This window comes from Furipterus horrens, unplaced genomic scaffold (genome assembly GCF_987537825.1).
Source record: "Furipterus horrens unplaced genomic scaffold, mFurHor1.1.pri manual_scaffold_5, whole genome shotgun sequence".
Taxonomy (NCBI): domain Eukaryota; kingdom Metazoa; phylum Chordata; class Mammalia; order Chiroptera; family Furipteridae; genus Furipterus; species Furipterus horrens.
In genome coordinates this window covers 111,257,586-111,275,105 of record NW_028327175.1, presented here as the reverse complement: position 1 = coordinate 111,275,105, position 17,520 = coordinate 111,257,586, and the positions used below count along the sequence as shown (strand labels likewise).

The following is a 17,520-nucleotide window of genomic DNA, read 5'->3' as shown; positions in this document are numbered from 1 at the left end:
AATAAAAGGTCGGGACTGAAATAAAACTACACACAATGAATATCAACATCAGTGAGTCACTTGTAGATTCACCCAACAAAAAGTCACCTCCTCCCAGCGGTAAATTGTACATGTCCATTCATTAAATATACAATTTCATTTTTCCTGCTGTTTTTTTTAATTTTAACTTTTTTACAAAGTCAACAGCTTACTAGCCACTAGTGAGCATGCCCTCTTTGCTAAAAGGCTTCTTTTTTATTCCATCTGTTCCATTTTAAGAAAGTTCTATTTATAATCTTTTTCACCTGCTTGTATGAACTCTTGAGATCATTAAGTTTGCCAACAGGCAGCATAGTACACTTTAATTGTATTTAACAGTGCTTTCTATTTAATAAAAACACCCCAGAATGTCTGTCAAGACTGGATTCAGTGCATCCACTTTGCAGATGGGTTGCAGAACAGTAGTGGCTGACGGAAGTGAGACAAGTTTATTAAAAAGACCCAGGCAGCTGGGGAGAGAACCGAGGAAGGGGCGACAGGACACGCAGTGAAGGAAAGAGCGCTATTTATTAGCTTGTGAGTTTCTCTGTTTTGCCTTTACAGATGCACAAAAGGTCACCGAAAGTATAACTGGAGGAAGTAACGTCGGACAGGCCTAAACATAAGACCTACTAGCTGCGGGCAGGGTGGTGCCCGGGACCCCCAGAGGCAGCCAGGCAGCTTATGCCAACTAGACACAGACTAGAGACCTTCCGCCAGTGCCACATGTTCCACTAACCTCTTCCCCCATTAGGCTGGCAGTTGCTTTGCATTGTGGTTACCATAAAATAACTCTCATTGGCATCCAAGCTTTATAAAAACACCTTCATTTTGCTCAAAAAGGGCAGTCAATAGATACAGAGAAGCCAAACTGAACAGCCTCAACAAAATAAAATTAACACCAGCAGCAAATCCTCTTGCTGAAGACTTCGGCCAGAGCACGTGTACCAAAGTTCTCGCTGTTAAAAAGGGGCACACACCCACGTGCAGTCCTTGCCTTGCACACATGGGGTGAGGAAGTCAGTTATGTATTTTAATGGCCTTTTCAAGGTAAGTGTAGCGACTTCTCTTTGGGGCTTTGTTGAAGTGGTCGAGCCCTAGCCACGGCCGAGGGTGAGACATGTTACCTGGTGGGGAGAGAGGGGCAATGAGACCACAGAGCAAATACTGGGACCTCCATGCCAGGAGCAGCCAAGGAGACCACACATGCAGAGCTGATGCCCAGGTATGGGTTCAGTGAGGCTGGAGCTCCTGATGTGCATATAGCCAAGGGCACCCACGCCCTGACCGCATATCTCGGTGGCTTCTATGAGCAGCACTGTCAGCCTGCCAGTCTCACAGAGCCATCCACACCTTGGCCTTGGACCTCAGTTCTTTTAGCCACTACACAATGCTCTGATCCTTAGAATTCATGGGTTACTGCTATTCCTCCTTTACAGATGAGGTAAGGCAGCCCAGGTCGCCCCATTGTGGAAATGGAAGAGGTAGCACTAGACCCAGGGCTCTCCACCTCCAGCCACTTACCACTTGCTTCTTAGATCCAACCCCACACGGAAGCAAAACTGTGAAAGGGGTCTTACCAGGCTGAGGTTCAAAGTCTTTCAAGTTTACTTCGTACTCATCTTCGTTTATGTACTGGTGCCGGCCCATCATCACAATGGCAAATTTAAACTAAAAAATATAAATGAAAACTTCTCCATCAATTCTGGATGTCAGCAGAACTCACCTCTGGCAAAGCCTAGGCCTCTTTTCTAGTTAAGATTCCAGAATGCTGCTCGCTGAATGCCTCAAGTGTCCAGGAAGTGCGTACCTTTTCAAACTCCTTCTCCTGGATGTCTAGTAGACTCTGAATCCGCTTCATGACTTCTCTGAAATGCTCGCCCTATGAACAGGAGAGGACAGGAGTGCTCACGCACCTGTGCTGCACTGTGACAGGCTCTCACGGCCCACGGCCCACCAACAAAGCCCATTGTCTGCCCACCAAGGCAGGAAACCAGATTTAGCAACGCTAATCCAAAAGGGGTACAAGGCTTCACATTTGACATGGATGCTCAACCTGTTCCCCAGAAAACCTCACCTGGTGTATCCTCAGCAAAAATGGGATGCCAAACGTTCCAAACACTTCTTTATGGAAATGTGCCACTGTGATCAGCATCTCATTTTCCTTATCTATGTCTACCTGGTCCAAAGGTATTTCCTGGAGAAACATTTTAAATACAGGTGAGTAAAGCACTCGATGCAGACAAAAGGCCATGTTTTAACTGTCTTGTTCCTCCAATGAGGAGATTAGGTCATATTTTTGCCAAAATGCCATGTTTGGCTCTTGTTAAAATGATAAGAGTTCAGAGCCAAAATATATATAAGTTCTTAAGAACATATCTAAATTTTAAGACACAAAATAATGGATTTTTCCAATTACTGTGGAAATCTAAGCAACTCTAGAAACAGAGACCCAGTTTCTGAATAGATCTGTCCAGTGGCTCACATTTACAATTATTTTCTAACTACAAATATTGTATGATTCGATTCTATTTATATGAGGTAGGCAGTGTAGTCAAATTCAGAGAAGCAGAATGGTGGCTGCCAGGGGCTGGGGTGTTAACAGGTATGGGAAAGATGAAGACTGTGGCAATGGATGGAGGTGACGAGTGCTCAACAATGTGAATGCCCTTAATGCCACCGAACTGTACACCTGAACTAGTAAATCTTACGTTATGTACATTTTAACTTAGTACGACAACTGAACAAGTGGCTGACAGCTGCACCACCCACCAAGGGCTCAGAACTCTTCCCAGTGCCAAGAAAGGGGCACTCACCTCTATTCGAAACGTTCTACTTGTCGCAGGGGATAAACATTCTAATAGTTCATCTTCTTGGTGCACACCAATAATTTTGTAGCTTACAATTTCTAGCAGCCTGTACCAAACAGGGTGGGTATGAAAGATATAAATTCATGTGAATAAAAGACAGTTTTATTATAAAGCTATCAAGATATGCTTGTGTTCTTTCCATTTAAAGATCTGAAACGTCAAAAGCAGGCATCCAGGGGAGCAGACACAACACTGGTCAGGTGACCCCCTCAAAGCATGTGATTCAAAGGGAGTAAAGGGGACCCTCCCATCCAGACCAGCAGGACTCAGTTAAGCCAAGTCTCCTGAAACTGTGAATCTTCCCTCCAATAGTCCCACACTAGGTGGGACTTGTGTTATTTTCCTCACTTACCCTTTAGGGAATAAAAAGTCTCTTTCTTTTAATAATATGAAAGAGAAAACATTCTAGGCTGTTTTGTCCCAAAGCTGACTATAAGGTGACAGCATGCTAAGGAAAGCCCCCACCTCTCAGAAACAAAAACTGTGCATCACCTGTGGCTTCTTCCTACAGCCTGTCTACTGGCTACACGGATCAGTCATAGCCCCATTTCTCAAATGCCACCACAGCAGCTTTTTCCAGTTTCATTTATCATTCTACTGGAATCATATCCTTCCTCTGCTTGGCTTTTGTGCCTGAATCGCACATTTTTACAATAGGTAATTAATATCAAGAGACTGGGAGAGCCCTGGCTGGTGTGGCTCAGTGGATTGAGTGCTGGCCTGTGAACCAAAAGGTTGCTGGTCCTATTCCCAGTCAGGGCACATGCCTGGGTTGCGGGGCCAGGTCCCATCCCCAGCTGGGGGTGCATGAGAGGCAACTGCACACTGATGTTTCTCCCTCCCCCCTTTCTCCTTCCCTTCCCCTCTCTCTGAAATAAATAAAATCTTTTAAAAAAAAGAGAGAAAAAAGACTGGAAGAGAAGGAGTAAAATATTAAAAAACTGCTGCCAGAGACAGGCTAAAAGATGAGTCTGGCCACAATGCACAAGGGTTCTGGCTGTGTTCAATTTTCACTAACACAACTGCATGTTTGGGGCTGGTACCACCGCTCCTCCCTCCTGGGCTCCAGGAAATACTTGCCTAAGTTTCCCTGATGTCTTCTCTCCAAGCTCTACAGCCTTTTTACATTCTTCTAACAGGTCCCGGACACACCCATGCTTGTCTGGATATAGTGTTATTTCCTAAGGAATGACAAGACGAAATAGATGCTTTAAGAAAACACAAAGGGTCTGCTATATAGCAAATCAATTTTGTTTAAAGAGAAAAAGAAATGGCAATAAGACATCCTCAACTGTCTGTAGCTCCCCAGCGCTTCCTCATTTATATTTCTGTGAGGATGGACCCTGATGCCTGAGCTCACTCAGACTAACTGCCCAACCTAGGACCAACAAAGTACTGAGGGGATTTTTAAGAAATGCCACTTTCTGTATATCTGAAACCTATATAATGTTATTAACCAATGCCACCCCAATAAATTCAATAAAAAACAAACAAGAAAGAAATGCCACTTTAATGCAAAAAGTTTGCCATTTCCAGGACAGCTTCTCAGAAAACAATCTCCATGAGAGATCATCTTCAAGTCTTCCCAGTTCTCAGCACACTGAGAAAGAAGGCTAATTGATCCAGACCATAACCAGAGGTGGGCTTTACGTCAGTCTGATCAACTCCACACAGGTGTGAACGTCTATGGCGCCTGGCTCAAATTATCCCTCAAAACTGGCAGAGCAAGAAAGGTGAAAAAACTCAGGATCCCAGCAGTACAGACTTTCTAGAAGAACCACCTAACATGTGGCTGGGCATGTCACGTGTGTGCCATAAGCATGAGCCACGGGAACGGCCTGCAGTAGTAACTTCTGAAGTGAGCGCCCAGCAGTCTGTCCCCTCCATTTGAAGGCCGGCTGCACTCAGAGGCCTGAAATGGTTTGAGAAAAATGCTGCCCTGGGCCAAGCAGCAGTCCACTAACTTAAGACGTCCAAACCGGTAAGAAAGAGTCCCGGAGGGTTCAGGCAGATGACATTGTTATTTGTCCCCCAGGGCTCAGAGGCAGTGGCCGGAGGGGCCTCGAATCTGCAGCCTGGGGCCCTGTAACATGCTGACACCCATTGTGCTTTTATTTGCCATTTTAGTTTTCAAGGCCTAGGGAGGCAGGAACCATAGGCATTTAAAAAAACAAACAAACAAACAAAAACCTTACCTCTTCCCTAAACTGGTTGTTTAACCATATACACTTGAAACTTCGCCTGTTTTCAAAGTCTGTGATTTTCATCTTAAGCTATTAAGAAAAGAGACTTATTTTAGATATGCTTCCACAAAGACCCGAGGCTTCTCTTTATTACCCATGGTTACATTAATTTGGACTCATACCTGCTGATAGTAAAGTTTCTTAGGTTGTCTAGGCTTGAAGAATTGTAGAAGATCTCTTAAAGTACCTTCATAATTATGTCTAAGAGGATTACCTGGGCCATCCCTATAACTACACAAGAAAACAGCATATAAATAAATGACTTGTTTATTTGCCTAAAACAAATACCTGGTGAGTGAGCAGAAAAGCAAACCACTGGCCTCGCACCTATACTTGAAATTGGGACCTGGCACAGGGTCCCACTCTAATGCTCCTAGTTCCCAAGTCCGACATCCCTCTGCCCATCCCAACCCCAGGTGGGCACATGGGGGATGTATTTATTGATGACATTATCTAAAGTAAGCCTGACTTTACATGAGGCTGCCAGTTAGTTTGACATCTTGGAGTAGTGTGGTCAAGATATGAGTGGTGACAATACTATATCTGAAACTAAGCAAGAAATGGCATGTCAGGGGATGTGGCCACTACTTATTACAATTAGTTCCAAGACGTCTGCATGCGGTGACAGCCGAACACTGAGCGCCCGTGACCGTGGCTTACCCTTGAGACTTGAAAAATTGGAGCAACATGGGGTCGGTGTTGAGCCTCTGTGCGACTGTCTTTGCAACCTGAGACAAGGGTTGGGCCAGAAATCAGAAAGGTTCACATCTGGAGGAATGAACTGAAATGCGCTTATAAACCTCATCATTAATTAGCTGCCTCGTGTTCTTAAAGAAATGTAGTACCAGCAGCCTGAATTTAAATGCCCTAGAAATTTACTGTCTAACAGGAAGAAAGTAGCACCATGGGAGTAGCATATCTAAGGAAGATAACTTATAAAGGATTTTTTACTTTATTGGTGAAGTCTACAAGATTTTTAAATTTTCTGACTTGTTTAAAGCTTTATACTTGGTATAACTGAAGCAAAGGAGCTGTTAGTTACCACTGTTCTCTCTGAAACCAAACTATGCCAGAGTGGAGAAGATTTTGAAGGACAAGAGGGCAGATGGACATGGTAGTGGATGAGGAAGAGGAAGATGAGAAAAGAACAGCTTTGGTCCCCGTGGTGATTTCAGCACCAACCCACTTCAGTCAGGAATTTCCTCAGATAATGGGACTACCCCTTCTCCTGAACCAAATCCATCAACCTCATCAGCAAGCATTTTTAAAAAGAACTTGGTCTTTCTGGTGTGGAATCTAGAGGGAAAAGAGCACTTATTAAATACCTGAAAGTAATTCATTCTATTTGATAATGTGACCACAAATCCAGGATCATTAGGGATTGTCTTATCACAGAAAATGACATCAACACGGTGGTAGAGGTCTCTGAAATATTCCTTTGCAGTGGGTAATTCACTGTTATCATTTTCAGGGTCATCCCTGGGGGAAAAAAAAACAATTTGTAGACTGAATGAAAGCCCAGGCTAAGGGTCTTCATCTCTCAAGCAACACTGACACCAACAGGTGTGGATATAAGCGCAGGGTCATCTTTTAGGATGCTAGGTGTACTCCCAGCCACCTTTGTAAGCCAGGGACAATGAAGAGAGGCAATCACGTACAGAAGGTGTGCTCAGAGCCACACACAGTGCTAACTGCTTCCTGTTCTGGGTCTCAATACAAAATCCAATGCCCTCTCCCCCACAGACAAGGGGAAGGACTCGGGTAAAATGTGGGCCCACAGAGCTGGCTCGTGGCACAACCTGCTGTTTGACCAGGAGTGGGCAGGTGGCACTTTTAGGCCAACGCAGCAGGATCGAGTAGTTGCTAAGCCTAAAATACTAATTGCCTGGCCCCCAAAGCGTGCCAGGCCCTGCGCTGGGCCACTGCATTCCTCAGAGTGCCCACAACCTATGCCAGGACCACCCTGGTCAGACGCTTCGAGAGCAAGGAAAAAGGGACACCAAGCTGCTTTAGACTAAGGCCGCAGACCTGCTGGTTCTACATGCAAGTTTAAATCAATTACCTAAGTAGGTGCATGCTAAGAAATGTCCTACATTTTAAGGGAAGGAATACAATCTTGCTATTTCATAAAGACTTTTGCCACTCTGCTAACAGTTATCATGCTCACTGTAGACATTTCTAGGGTATCAGAGCATTAAATGAAGAAAATGCTCACTACCCCTAACTCCAAAACCCAGAAACAGCCAACTTCTGTCAGCACTGTGAGGCACTTCAAACAAAACATGACTTAGGGTCTAGACACAATTTTGTTTCCTGTTATAGGACTCAGGAAAAAAGTTCTGATATTACTATAAAGTGATTATATCCTTCAAAAAGTACGTACTTCTGAAACACTATAATATCACCATCCATTAGTTCATCAAGGGCTTTATCAAGAGATACATCATAGTCCTGAATTCTCTCTGTTAAATTCGGTTTAACTTCCTAAAGGAAAGAAATGAAATAGTTACAATGCAACATTTGTCTAATGTTTAATACGGCCACATGTATTAATACCCATAAAGATGTAATAATCACTGATTGATCCTTAACTGGTGAAAATCACAAATCTACAATTGTTATACTCAACTCGAGGTCAGCTTAGCTGTAGACATGACACATAACAAATTCAGGGCTAGCAAAACAAGCAACAAAAACCCTCTCCTAACCACTAACAATACGCTGATTATGGAAAAATAAAACATCCAAACCTCATAGAGGATAAGGCTAGTATCTTGGGCAAATCCTGCTCTGTCACACATAACTGGGAGCAAGTCACCTAGGAGAAAGAAAAGTAAAGAATCCAAAGCTGTAACACACCAAGATTTTAGCAAAATCAACACAGAAGGTGAGTATAGTAAAACTTACGTATTTTACAGGATATTGGTGTGTAGATGTGCCCGCAGTAATTCAAGCTCCGTGTTTTGGGATCATACATCTTCAAAAATAACATCACATCATCTATAAGGTTCATAAACAGGTTTTGTTAGGATCTTAACACTGAGTACACTGTTAAAGAAACAGTAATAGTAAACTTAGTAAACCACTGAAATGACAGCTTAACTGCACCTAAAAGTTACTGTGTCACACGAGGCCTGTGACTGCAGCATCACTCCAAACATCAAACCCCTGGAAAACACTCCATGTAACGGATGCAGTGAGGATGAGATCAGGGCAGTGAATTTAGGAATCCTAGTTTTAAGACCTGGTTCTAACTAAGTGGCTGAATGTTGTCATAGGAATGTATGTTAATGATCGTATTTTTTGCCAGAGAAGTGACCACTTAGATTAACAAAAACGGAATCTTATAGCAAACTCTGACCCAACTGTGGTTTGTTTTTTTTTAAGGATTTTATTTATTTTTGGAGAGGGGAAGGGAGGGGAGACGAGAAACATTGATCAGGTTCCTCTCGCACGCCCCCAAGTGGGGACGTGGCCCACAACCCTGACCAGAATTGAACCAGTGACCTTTCAGTTTGCAGTCCAGGCAGCAGGCAGCGCTCAACCACTGAGCCACACCAGCCAGGGCTAACCCATCTGTTTTGTATGTAAAGTACTGCTGGAATACAGCCAGACTGTTCATTTACACACCTTCTTTCATGCTACAATGGCAGGCAGAAACCATATAACCCATAATAAATGAAATACATTCCATCCTTAACAACTCGGGGATTTGGGGAACACCCCCAAGCAGTCAAAAATCTGTGTTAATTTTTGACTCCCCCAAAACTTAATAGTCTACCACTGACCAGAAGCTTGACAGATAACGTAATTTGTTGGTACATATTTTCTATGTTATATATACTGTATACTATATTCTTCCAATAAAGCCAGAGAAAAGATTATTAAGGAAATCATAAGAAGAAAAAATGCAGTACTTATTTTAACAACTCCATGTGTAAGCAGGCCCCTGCAGTTCAAGAGCATGTTATTTAAAAGTCAACTGTATTTACTATCTGGCCCTTGACAGAAAACATTTGGAACCCTTGCTCTATATAAGCTGTCCAATATATAAATAACCAATATGATCAGCAAAATACGAGAGTCAAGGCTAAAGATGGAATGTGACAAACTCAACACTGCTACCTTCTCTTTTCCCAGGACACTACAACCCATGGTCAGTCATGCTTCACTTCATGAAGAAGCCTTGACCACAGCAGGGGTTTAATGAGCATTTTTGGGATTAACAAGATGTTTCTTCAAGGGAATAACGCTTAGGCCTCTGTGTTAAAAATGATGGCCCAGGAATCCAACTCTAGTGTTAGGAAGGTGGTTAAGTGTTTGGTGAGCACTTACGATCTTTATCAAACTTGGGTAATGTTGCTCCACTAGCAGCCAGCTCTGGATCAACTGTTTCCAGGAATATTGTCCAAGGGTTTTCATTATCACTGAGTTCAATCATCTAGTTCCAAAAGAGATGTCAATTTTAGAAAAATTTTAATGGTGAAGTGAAGAGTGAAAAACTATACTCGTGTATGAAGAAAACGTATCTAAGGGGACCAAAGGGGAGACCCGCTGCCGTGCCAGCCGCAGAGCACACTGAGATGTGCGCTGTCTAGAACACTCACTGTTTTATTGCCATCTGCCTCGTTATCTAGCATTGCTGGTCGTTTGGTTCCATTGCTCCTGGCTTGCATTGGCCATAACCGAATCTGATCTTGTGGAAATCCCTGGGGAGAAAACATTAATTAAAACAAAATCAGTTCATATTTTAATTCTGTATCAATGTAATCATTCTATGATTATAAGAAAAAAATCTTATTACAGCTCTGCCTGCTGATTTGGGCAACAGTTGCCTGTCTTCAGGATCACTAATATTTCAGGACTCAAGTGTCCATTTTATATTAAAAAGAAAAAAGAAAAAAAAGAAAGAAAAAGGGAGAGGGTGCTAAAGAGAAGATTCGCCTTCACATTCAATTTCCTTCACTGCATATTCAGTTGAACAATTAGATCAAAGGGCAGACACAGGCATGACCCACAAAGAATTGAGCTCAGATCACTTACCTCACTTCTCAGGCAGTGACTGACTAGGAATAGCACCTACCCCAAAAGGTACTATATAGTTCAGTTATAAAGGAGGAGGATGGAACTTGGAAGTCAAAATAAACCATGAGCAGAGCAACTAGCACTCACCATGGTCTGAGAGAGGTTCTGGACAAATTCAGCAAGCGAAGAGTTTTTCAAAACTTTGAACACAGTGTACTTCACTTTTTCTTCATCGTACATATCATTGCCTTGGTGGCCACAAAACTGGTCCTCTGCAACTATCTGAAAATATGCACAAATACAGAACTGATATACAAAATAAAATAAGACTGCGCTAATCAAGAAAAAAGTTCAAAAAATAAAATACTAAAAACATGTCGTGCTTCCATGAACCTTCCTCAGGAGACCCAAGGAGAGAAGTTTCAAAATGACTTAAGAACTAACTAAATGAAGGCATGTATTTAAAGAAGACAAACCTCCATTTTCATGTAGCTGTTCTTAACTCATCTATAAGCATTAGCTAGAAATCCATCTGTATGGTGATCAGCAAATCCTATAAAGATAGGATGCATACACAATGTACCTTTTCCTAGGTAATTAATTTGTTAAAACGGTGTTCCTGTTTCCTAATATCCCAAGTGGATCATGACCCAAGACCATCTGGAAATTCACCTTCCTGCTGGAGTTCTCCTGCCCTGTTCATCCTGTGTGTCAGGCTTCTCCACAGCCCGGTGTGCCACCTGCACACGCCCCGGCTGGGTTGTGCTGTGCTTCGCCTCCCAAAGGGAGCTCTTCCTTCTTGTGCACACCTTCATTGAGGCTTTCACCCCTCTAAACCTCTCTGTACTTTTTATAAATACTCTAATGTAGTGTTGCTCTGGGGTGGCCTGAGTACTTCTCATATCTAAGTTCTCACCCTGAACCGGAGTGTATATTCCAAATGGTCAGGGAACTGGCTGTGTAGTCACTCAGTTAAAAATGCTCAAGCAGCCGACCAGAGCAATCCCTGACCCCTCAGCAGTAATCTAAGTTCATGCCAGCCCTCAGAGCCCCAACCACCACAGGGTCACAGGAGACGGAGGCTGACCTGCACTTGCATGTAGAGATGGGCTTCCTGCCGTTCCTTCCGCTTCTGAGCCTCGATCCTTTTCTCCTCTTGTAATCGTTCCACCAGCTGCTGAGGAATATCGTGGTCGGTGACTGCTTGTAACACCTCACCTGCAGGACAAATGCATCTTCATTCACTTCTATCAGGTTCTACTTTCCCCTTCTTTAGGTCCCAATTTTACATCATCACTACTATAGCAATCTAGTAAAGTGAAATTAGTTGGTGCCATGAGTCCACATCAAAGTTCACAAAAGCCCAACCCGTCCTGCTTCTACATGTTGTAAGTAAGGCAAAATAGTAGAAAATGTGTTTGGACAGCAAACACCATAGGTCCACTGTAACGTGGCTTAAACACCATAGCAGTGATTCATGGTACGACTACAGAGTGCACCATAGTGCAGAGTACAACAGACACCTCTACTCACTCAGCTTGGACTCCCTGATATAAACCAACATGTACGCGTTCGTGCAGTGCCGGACAGAGAGGTCGTCATCGTGGCCCCCGTAATTGTGCTCGATTGCTTCTTCTTTCGTACACCTTGACACAACATCGTCGTCAAATTTACACCACTGTACAGGAAAGCAACCAGACGTCAGCAGAGAGGAAGCACTTTGAGAAGCACACAAACACTCAGGCAGTGTTTTCCTAGAACATGTCTAAAGCTGCCATGAACCCGACTGTGCCTCAGGCTTCCCTCTGAGAAAACTCAACAGTCCCTCTGCCATTCCTGTTCCATAGTCTGGGGAACTGCTAACACTGAAGTCACTGGTAATTTTATAATTTACTCAGTCCATCTGATACCTAGGTTCAATCTACTGACACTACAAACCCTTTACAGAACTGAGAAAGCCATACAGAATGCACCTAACTCAGCAAGTGAGACTGAAATTTTTATGGTGTGGTTAATAAAATCAAATGGGACACTTTATCCTATCTCATGACATTATCACAGCAAGTAAGAGCCTGACTAAAAAAAGGGAAAAAACTCAGAAGTTTCATGTAGTAATTCTCTAATCTCTTTGTTGTGGATGCAGTCCTTTAGGTACTCAACCTAGCAGTAAAAGGTTCACTCAGGTCTGCTGCTATGGGGTTCTCTTAGCATGAGCTAGGCAGGCACCACCTTTGCTGTGCTCCTCACTGGCCCTATGTTGCCAGGCGCAGACCCGGACAACCCCATCTGCTCCTCCTTGGTGAAGATTATGTGATGAGATCCACATGAACCAGGAAAAGATGGAGCATTACTATGTGCACAATGGGACATGGGAAATATCAGGCAACCAATGCTGTCTCTCTTGCCTGGACCATGAATTATTATTCTGCTGTTATTCGTTAAGTGGAAAATAAGTGCCTCATATTAGATGTGAAGGGATTCTGTGGGGTCCAACATTTAATGCTAACAGAGAGATAGTCACTAATTTACTGTTCACCTTTAAAGTATCAGCACTTAATAAATATCAGAACATACAGATAAATCAGAGGCCAAGAAGGAACCCTTTGCTAACAAGGCCATTAGGCAGAATCAGGAAAAAAGCTGAGGCTGAGTATCAGTGTAAATCCCCGAGAGCATGACACCCTACTCCGCCCCCTGCCCAGTACTTACTTTGCCATCCCCTTTGGGGTTTAGATAAACCACATAATGTCCACCGTGATTATCTCCACTATGAACCAGGACTGCGTGAAGAATATAATTTGCAGGGTCCTTAGGATCTGTTTTTTGCAAAAATTCATCAAGTGGTAACTGTTCAGGAAACTCAAACCTATTAAAAAAATTTTTAAAGAAATCCAGGTTTCATTTACACATAAAATATCTCATCTTTAGGCTTTATTTATTGCTAGACCTTCTAATTTACTAGTTTATCTTTATTCGGAAAGGGAAGTATGAATTTGACTTGGAAGGCCCTATGAACAACTTCTGGGGCAACTCCTCCCCATTAGAATAAATTGTTCATATGCCAGTACAAAATTTGAAGCTAGACATGAGAAAAATGCCTATAAAGCACTGAAATACCAAATAGAATTTTAAATTCAAAGATCTGACACAACAATCAGTCTTGTGACAAATGTACACTGCAACTTTCCTAGGATGTAAATAATTCCACACGTGTTAATGAATGATTCTCATAGTGCAGGACTGAGACCACCAAGGATATCCTGAGGTTTGAGAAATGTGGAAAAAACAAAAAACAAATTTGGAGAAGGAGGACATCTAAAAAATGAACCCTTACCCTGTGATTTCTAAAGATAGCCTGGACTCCACTTATTTTTAAATTATTGGCTCCATAAACATTTTAATTACATGGTAACCAGGAGCGCTGTCAGAGGAAGGCAGGAAGTAAGGTGGGCAGGTGGGGACCAAAGGAGAGCATGTGCACTGACCCTGAAGGGGTAGCCTCTGAGCATGCCAGCCCCTCTACTACGGGACTTCTGGCTCAGTGTCACCAAATGTTCTGAATTCCTAAAGGATGTCAGATAGTTGGATTTTTATGTGAAATGGTGTAATTTTTAAATGTTGACAACTAGTTGCGATAAAAATACAAACAAAACCAGGGTAAGGACCCAACTAAACACACCAGCAGGCTGGAATTAGTCTGCAGGACGGGTCTGTGGGGTCTGGTGGAGATGACTTCTTACAGTCCACAGTAAAGGGCAACAAGGGTTGAGCAAAAACCCAGCTGGTGACAAGTATTTTGATTAGGTTATATTCCCCTTCGAGTCTGAAGGGTGATTGACCAACCTCTATCCTGTATAAAGTTGGTGTTCAAACTAATCATGATAAAAACTCTGTATCCTAAACCAGATAAAGCAGTATATAGTACCATCCTTGTATTTTGTATTTTAAGAATCTAGAAAACACTTGGAATGGGGCACACATACACCTTCAGCACTCCTAAACTCTATTATGTTCTACAAGTCAATACCACTGAGACATTACAAAATATTGGAGAATCTTTTTTAAACAATGACAATAAAATCAATTTGCAATTCTAAAGTAGCATCTACATTCTGATGACTGCAAAAACTGAAAGCCTCTCCTCACAGATTTCAGTGTGCCACGGTATAGAGGGGCTGGGGTTCCTTGAGAAAAAGATTAAAAAGGAGCAGCCCCAAAATTAGAGTAAAATTATCCCTTTAAAATTATAGTTCTTGGACACCAAGGTAAAAGGAAAACCTAAATAAATCAGATATGAGAGTGTGTGTGTGTGTGTGTGTGTAAAGACTAAACGAAGCACTAACATTAACCCCCTAAAAATGCAAGTGATGATTAAATCTTAACGTCTATGCCCCACTCCAGATTACCTATCATTGATCTTGATATTTTGGTCCGTCTGAGGGTCATACATAAATCTCATCAGTTGTAGATGTAACACTGGTGGCAATGTTAGGAATTTCACACCTTTCTCTGCTTCCTGAACATTGAAAAAGAAATGCAAATTTAGTTCACCACTGCTTATTTCCTGAAGCAATGAAAACAACAGTGTTTCAGTAAGACTGGAGCATGTTGGGGATTTCTAGTGGGAAGAGGCAGTATTTAGGTATCCATCTAAGGTGCTTTAAAATGTCGTTTAGCTCTGGCTGGTGTGACTCGGTGGACTGAGTGCCAGCCTGCAAACCAAAGGGCCACTGGTTCAATTGGGTTGCAAGCCAGGTCCCCAGTTGGGGGTGTGTGAGAGGCAACCAAACATTTAATGTTTCTCTCTCTCTCCCTCCCTTCCCCTCTCTTTAAATAAACACAATTTAAAAATAAAATAAAGTAAAATAAAATGTTGTTTAATCTATATTTATTTGCTATTAAAATAATGCTGTAACAGCTTGTAAAAGACTGCCCTTTTGGATTATATTCTATTTTGCTATTCAGCAATAGGGGAATAGTTAAGTAAATTAAAGCTTAGTCACTTTCTGACGTATTATATTGTCATTAAAGAGGGGAAAATATGAGGAACACAGAAAAAAAACACTAAATGGAAAAACAGAAGACTGATTACAATTATGTAAACTTAGGTGTGCTGTGGAACACCTAGACAGAATCAAGTACAGATGAACAGTCATGATCGGGAGGACTCTTAAGTAGCCAGCTTCCTTTCTCTGGACGTTTATGTTTACTTAAGAATACACATTGTGGAGTACACACTCAGTGCTTAGCATTCACACCCACTTCTAAAGACTGTCCTGAGTCAGCATCAACAAGACTCTTTTATACCCCCAACACGGCCTTTCCCCAGTTATTGCCAGACTCTGTGTAACAGGACACCCCCAACTTCCAAACTTGGCTTCTCTGGAGTGACCTGTGACTCTATAGCTCTCACACCTCTCTCCATCTCTGCTCCACCTCAGCCTACTCTTTCTTCCTCACTAAAATAAGCCTCTGCCAAATCCAACCACTACCAGGCCATCAGTGACCCTGATCAGGTATATTTCCAATCCAGACCTTCCCTCTGCACCATAAACCTTTTTCCAACACCTGCTAGAGAATGTCCACCTAGAGAAACTGGTGGCTGTGGCAAAGCAAACCTACTTGGCAATGTCCTACAATGTACACTGGCACATTTAAGAGGACGGGGTCTCTGGCAGGAAAAGCACAAATCCCTGGAACCTACTACTACACAAAGGAATGGCATGGTTTCAATACAACCTGAAAGAATAATAGAAGAATTCTCTTTCTCCACCACTGTCCACAGAGACTATGATTCTGAAATAGGTATTGCTTGCCCAGGCCCCAAATATCCAGTGTGGATAAAGGCAATTCTTCTCAGTAAACAAAAGTGTCTTCTGGCACACCCAAATGCATGTTCACGAAGTGACTTTCTGACATGCAACTTGGTGCCCTTAGTGGCCTGACCAAGCAGAAAAGCAGAGCTATAGCCCACTGTAAAATGGTACCATGAATTATAAATTAGCAGGCTTGGTAAACACGGGATGATCTGAAAATCTGTAAGTCAGTTGAGCCAGTGAGTCAAGGTTATGAGGCTGCAACACAGACCCTAGAGGGCTAGCCCAGTGAGGGTGCTGCTGACACAACCAACAGCCCAACCAACAGTCAGGACCCAGACATAGCCTGGGCCTCTCTATCTGACCATGGACCAGCTCGCTGCTCTGCCAAAAGCCCAGAGTTCCTAAAGGGCAACACGGAAACAAGCAGGGATACCAATTATCATGGAACAAATAACAGAAAATACACTGCGCATTCTAGAAGTCATGATCTTCAGAAAACTGTTAACTCCATCACACAGAAAAGCAAAAACACTATCACAGCCAAAACCAGATTCCACGTGACTAACAAATTCTCTTTATGACTAGCAGGAACTGAGGAGAACCCCGTGCACTGACCATAGTAAGGGGAGAAGCAGAATGAGTGAAATGGAAAAAAGTCTTCAAACACAGGGACAGAGACTCAGATGTGCTAGGTGACAGTTCTACCTCTGATAAACAAGCTCTACTTCAATTTCCTTACTCCCTTCCCAGTCAATCATACCAGTGACACACTTAAAGCTCTCTAAAATAGAATGTCGACTAAGAAATAAAATCCTTTTGAGTTTTAAATACCAGCAGAATATGAAAAGATATGAGTACATTGTTAGTTCACAATAAAGCAAAAAATTGGGGGTGAAAGTAAAAAGCTACCCCAGGACACTGGCACAGTATTTCCAAATTACCTGTAAGCCATGCTCCCCGGCGTCATATTTGTTGTCACCGTCTAGTTGTTCTACTGCCACATAATCCACAAATGATTCAAATACTTAAAGAGAGAAAGAGAAAAGTCAGCTGAAGTTATCCATAAAGCTTTGATTATAATAAAGCCAACTCAAGTACATTTAGGAATGCCAGGGAAGGAAATGTAAATAGCTGGCCAAGGACGGAAACTCTCAACCTCCAACAGAGATCAGTTAAATGTGCCATTACCACCTTCATTAACATGGTGAAGGCATGAACTCTAAGGACATTGATATGGTTTCCTAACGGTCTTACAAATGATAACAGGAAGTAAATATTCTAAGAACTTTAACAAAATCAAGTAACAAATTGTGACCAAAACACTTATTATAAAACTATAATTATTAAGACAGTGTAAAACGTGAGAAGGAACACGAGGGCTGGTGGTGACAGAAGTAGGGAGAGGGTAGTAAAAGGGCACAGACTTCCAGCTATAACATGAATAAGGTCTGAGGAGCATATGTAAAAAATGGTGCGTATAGCTGTTAACACCATATTGCTCTCTGCTATTAAAAAAAAAACAACAACAAAAAGATATGTGAGGTG

General features: G+C 42.4%; 1 protein-coding gene across 3 annotated transcripts in view; it reads right to left on the bottom strand.

Moving 5' to 3' along the window:
• Positions 1-527: 527 nt before the first annotated feature.
• USP7 (ubiquitin specific peptidase 7) overlaps positions 528-17,520 on the bottom strand; it is a 63,098-nt gene continuing 46,105 nt past the window's right edge. For all 3 annotated transcript variants that reach the window (XM_090277025.1, XM_090277026.1, XM_090277027.1), the window contains 21 exons: positions 16,917-16,999; positions 14,563-14,672; positions 12,866-13,022; positions 11,690-11,834; positions 11,244-11,374; positions 10,304-10,438; positions 9,739-9,840; positions 9,467-9,572; positions 8,039-8,131; positions 7,882-7,949; positions 7,515-7,615; positions 6,457-6,610; positions 5,792-5,859; positions 5,254-5,362; positions 5,084-5,161; positions 3,969-4,069; positions 2,835-2,934; positions 2,096-2,215; positions 1,829-1,900; positions 1,599-1,689; positions 528-1,145 (listed from right to left, as the gene is read on the bottom strand). In XM_090277025.1, coding sequence (XP_090133151.1) covers positions 1,039-1,145; positions 1,599-1,689; positions 1,829-1,900; positions 2,096-2,215; positions 2,835-2,934; positions 3,969-4,069; positions 5,084-5,161; positions 5,254-5,362; positions 5,792-5,859; positions 6,457-6,610; positions 7,515-7,615; positions 7,882-7,949; positions 8,039-8,131; positions 9,467-9,572; positions 9,739-9,840; positions 10,304-10,438; positions 11,244-11,374; positions 11,690-11,834; positions 12,866-13,022; positions 14,563-14,672; positions 16,917-16,999 — 2,231 coding nt within the window. In that variant the 3' untranslated portion in view covers positions 528-1,038. The remainder of the gene's footprint in view (positions 1,146-1,598; positions 1,690-1,828; positions 1,901-2,095; positions 2,216-2,834; positions 2,935-3,968; positions 4,070-5,083; positions 5,162-5,253; positions 5,363-5,791; positions 5,860-6,456; positions 6,611-7,514; positions 7,616-7,881; positions 7,950-8,038; positions 8,132-9,466; positions 9,573-9,738; positions 9,841-10,303; positions 10,439-11,243; positions 11,375-11,689; positions 11,835-12,865; positions 13,023-14,562; positions 14,673-16,916; positions 17,000-17,520) is intronic.